This window comes from Lagenorhynchus albirostris, chromosome X (assembly GCF_949774975.1).
Source record: "Lagenorhynchus albirostris chromosome X, mLagAlb1.1, whole genome shotgun sequence".
Classification (NCBI taxonomy): Eukaryota; Metazoa; Chordata; class Mammalia; order Artiodactyla; family Delphinidae; genus Lagenorhynchus; species Lagenorhynchus albirostris.
Window position 1 is genome coordinate 1,911,285 of NC_083116.1, and position 3,866 is coordinate 1,915,150.

The 3,866-nt window shown below is 62.1% G+C and overlaps 1 protein-coding gene across 3 annotated transcripts in view; it reads left to right on the top strand.

The window, feature by feature from the left end:
• The first annotated feature begins 2,986 nt into the window (after nucleotides 1–2,986).
• The window catches only part of CCNQ (cyclin Q), a 9,935-nt gene continuing 9,055 nt past the window's right edge, over nucleotides 2,987–3,866 (top strand). The window contains exon 1 of one of the 3 annotated variants that reach the window (XM_060138012.1): nucleotides 2,987–3,242. In XM_060138012.1, the coding sequence (XP_059993995.1) occupies nucleotides 3,125–3,242 (118 nt within the window). In that variant the 5' untranslated portion in view covers nucleotides 2,987–3,124. The other 2 variants (XM_060138013.1, XM_060138014.1) reach the window with 2 other exon arrangements.

Consider the following 3,866-nt stretch of genomic DNA (forward strand, 5'->3'; position numbering starts at 1 on the left):
CGATACAGCCAAATAAATAAATATTAAAAAAAAAGAGGCTCCAGAGAGCTCCCTTGCCCCTTCCGCCATGTGAGGGCACAGCGAGAAGTTGGTTATCTGCACCCCAGAAGGTCCTCCCCAGAACCCGACTGTGCCGGCACCTTGACCTTGGAATTCCAGCCTCCAGAACAGTGAGAAATCAATGTCTGTGGTTTATAACCCCCCAGTCTGTGGTGTTTTGTTATGGTAGTCTGAACGGACTAAGATGAGGATGGGGTGCGGGTGGGGTGGGAGGACAGTCTCCTGTGGCAGGGGCCGTATGTGGGGTGGGGGCCAAGGGCAGAGTGTGGGATCCAGGGACACGAGTGGCTTCAGGGATGTGGTGTTGAGAAGGGTGGGCGGGCAGAGGGCAGTGGGGGCGGGGAGAGGGGCCCAGAGGGAGGCTGCTGGGCTTGCCTACGGGGAGAGGGAGGCTTGAGCACCTGCCCTCACTGGCCCGGAAGATGCCAGTGGAGAGGGGGGAGGGAGGGCTGAAGTGGTGACAGTGGAAAGAGAAGTTTCCAGGGACAAGTGGCAGGGCTGGCCTTGGACCAGGCTGTGCTTCCACTGACCACTCCTCGGGTGGAGGCCCCTGGGGATGAGGTGGGCAGGGCGGGCACTTTAGAGATCACCCCTGCCTTTGAAGACCACATGGGCACAGGCTTTCCTCTGCACCCTGCACACCTCTACCCCTTCTCTGCCCCATCCTGTGAGCTTCAGCGTGACCTACTCATTCACTCCCCCGTTAGGTGACGGCACCTTCGGGAGAAGGACGCTGAGGTTTACTTAGTGTCAGGGCGCACAGTCAGGGGGTAGATAAGGAGGCGTCGGCCAATATCAGAATCCTCTTCCGAGATGAAGTCCGCCCCGCCTTTATTGATCATCCTCTCTGTGCAGGGACTGGAGATGATCCCCAGGTGAGGTCAGGGGAGGGGGATGAGAGTGGAGATGCCACCTTTGGGAGTGGTGACAGGGGGCAGGGAAGGGAGGGTCCCCGTGGTGGGTGTGGCTTGCCCGTGGGAGGGGAGACAGTGCCTCGAGGTTTGCTGGCTCCAATTGGTGGCTAGCGAATGACTCATTTATCAACCACTGTGCCCAGGCTGCCTGCCAGGAGGGTGCCCTATGACCCAGTGCTTTCAAAATTAATGTGTTCTTTGAGTCATTCCCTTGAGTCACATTCACAGGCACCTATTGCTCGCTGAGCCCAGACTCCTCACACTACAGAAGGCCCAGGGGAGAAGGAGGGGTCCCAGCAGGGCTGTTGAACCAGCAAACAGTGGGCCAGAAGGTGACAGGCAGGCCCCTGGGCCAGGGGCCAGAGGGAAGAGTGATACGATCTGGGTGTGTGCGTGCGTGTGCCCACGTGCACCTGAGTGTACGTGGGGGGAGTGTCTGACTCGTGTGCGTGCATCTGTGTGTGCGTGCGTGGGGGGGCGTGTGCATTATACACAGATGTGGGGAGCTCGGAGGCAGTGGACCCACATCCCAAGACCCAGGGACAGACAGCAGTGACGGAGTGCTCAAGGCATGACAGGGGTCAGCAGCCCAGGAGGCTGGGGCCCCCAAGCCCCCTCACACGCGTGCACACGCATGCCCACACAGAGGTACTCAGCCCAGAGGGTCTGCCTCTTGCCCTGGACAGAGACAGAAAGGGAGAGACACAGACACAAGGGAGGAGGCCACGTGAGGAGGGAGGCAGAGACTGGAGAGATGCGGCCACAGGCCAAGGGACGTCTGGGGCCACCGGGAGCTGGAGGTACTATGGTCCTGGTGACACCTTGATTTCAGACATCTGGCCTCTAGAATCGTGTGAGGATAAAGTTCTACTGTTTTAAGCCACGTAGGTTGCTGGTCATTTGTTACAGCCGCGCCAGGAAACCAACCCAGCTGGTGTGGAGAGAGGGCTGGGGGAGGGGGAGCTCAGTAGGGGGGTGGGGGCTGAGGAAGGAGATTAAGGTTGGCCTGAGTGGGTGGGTGGGAAAAGGTGGCCTTTTTCCTCTCAGCGTTCCCAGCTCTCTCAAATCATAGCGATTGTCTGACTGTAACAGAATGCCCAGAGTAACTGTCTGTCACTAGCTTGGGCGTCCCTTTGGTGTTCTACATGCCTGACTCCTGACGCACAGTTTCCTACTTGTGGAAGACACAAATGAAACGTGGGAAGCCACTGTGAGCTGGACATTCAGCAACATTCATTCAGCAAACATTTATTAAGCTCCACTGCGCTGCCAAGCTGCAAAGTCGAGCAGCAACCAGATCCCCAAGGGCTGCTGGGCCCCTGGAAAACCCTGGCATGAACAGCTGGAGGGTGGGGCTCTAGGCTGCCCTCATTTCGTGCACAGCATTCCCTTCAGGGCTCATGCCCTCATTTCGTGCACAGCATTCCCTTCAGGGCTCATCTGTAGGTCTGGGAAACTCTGACAAACCTGGATTCGGGTTTTACGAACACTGACATTGAACCCCACGTCTTCTCCAGTTGGGAGACACCGATGTGAGCTCCGGTAAGCGATCCCCCCGCACCCGGCCCCCGCCGCGGCTTGGCAGACAGCCAGCTCTCCCCGTCCTGAACCACGCTGGGCCACCAGCCCGGAGGCACACCTTAGTCGGACCGCAGGGACTTGTAGCTCAGGGGCCGGGGAGGGTGATATTTTCGTGCCCTGATCTAGGACTGTAACGTCACTTCACCCTGGAGGAGTAGCCCCGCCGGTTCCGGTTGCCGCCGTTCGGCTCCCGAGGGCGGAGCGTGAGTCTCCAGGAGGCGGGGCGTCGGCCTCCCGGGGGCGGGGCCTCGGCTCCAAAGGAGATGTTTGCTGCATCTAGGGGACAGGGCGGGCGCCTTCGGCCTCTGCGCTTGCGCTTGAGCTTGAGTCTGCGTATTCGGCCGGACCCGCCTTTGGCGGACAGCTGCGCTACCCACCCTGGGGCGGGCGGGCCGGCCTGGGCTGGGCTGGCTGGCGGGCTGGCGGGCTGGCGGGCTGGCGGGCTGGCGGGCGGGCGGGCCGGCCGGGGCGGGGCGGGATCTCCGCTCCCGCCGTGAGCACCCGGGGAGCCGGCCGCCTCGCGTCCGGGCCCTTCTCGTGGGGGATCTGGGCCCGTGGGGCAGGACCTCATGGAAGCAGTTGGCCCGGGGACCTGCGATGGAGGGGATGCGGCACTGGGCGCGGAGGGGCGGCCAGCACCCGAGGCGAGGGTGCACTTCCGAGTGACGAGGTTCATCATGGAGGCAGGTAACCACGGCCGGGAAGAGGGCGGGCCCCGCGCGGACGGGACGTGGGAGCCAGAGCCGCATTGCTGCACTTTCACCCAGCTGGCCCCAACCCGCCGCGGGAGCACCGAGCAGGCAGGCAGGGGCTGGCGTAGCGGGGATCCGCTTCCCGAAAGATGGGACCCGCCAAATTCGGTGCTGGCGTGGCTGAGCGGAGGGAAGAGATCGGGCCTGCACTGCCCTAGCGGAGGCTGGGAGGCTCGGCTTAGGGGTACCGGCCTCTGCCTTTCCGCCACGCCCTGCATACTAGGCTTTGCGCTGCGAGGCATACGCGGTCATGGCCATTTCATGGGCGGGCGCGTAGGTCCAAAGAGAGGATGTGGAAACTAGAAGGCCCCAGCTAGAAGGTGGCGGAATCGGGGCGCCCGCATCTCGACTGAGTGCGCCGCGCCTTCTGACACACCTGCCTCGCAGCATACGGGGACGCTGGTACCTGGTCACACGGAGCCTTTGGGAGCATATGCCCTTGGTGAGGCTCCTGACAAACCTTGTTGACGAGGTCCCACCACATCTGGGGCCCGGGGGCTTCCCTGGTGGCGCAGTGGTTGAGAATCCGCCTGCCAATGCAGGGGACACGGATTCGATC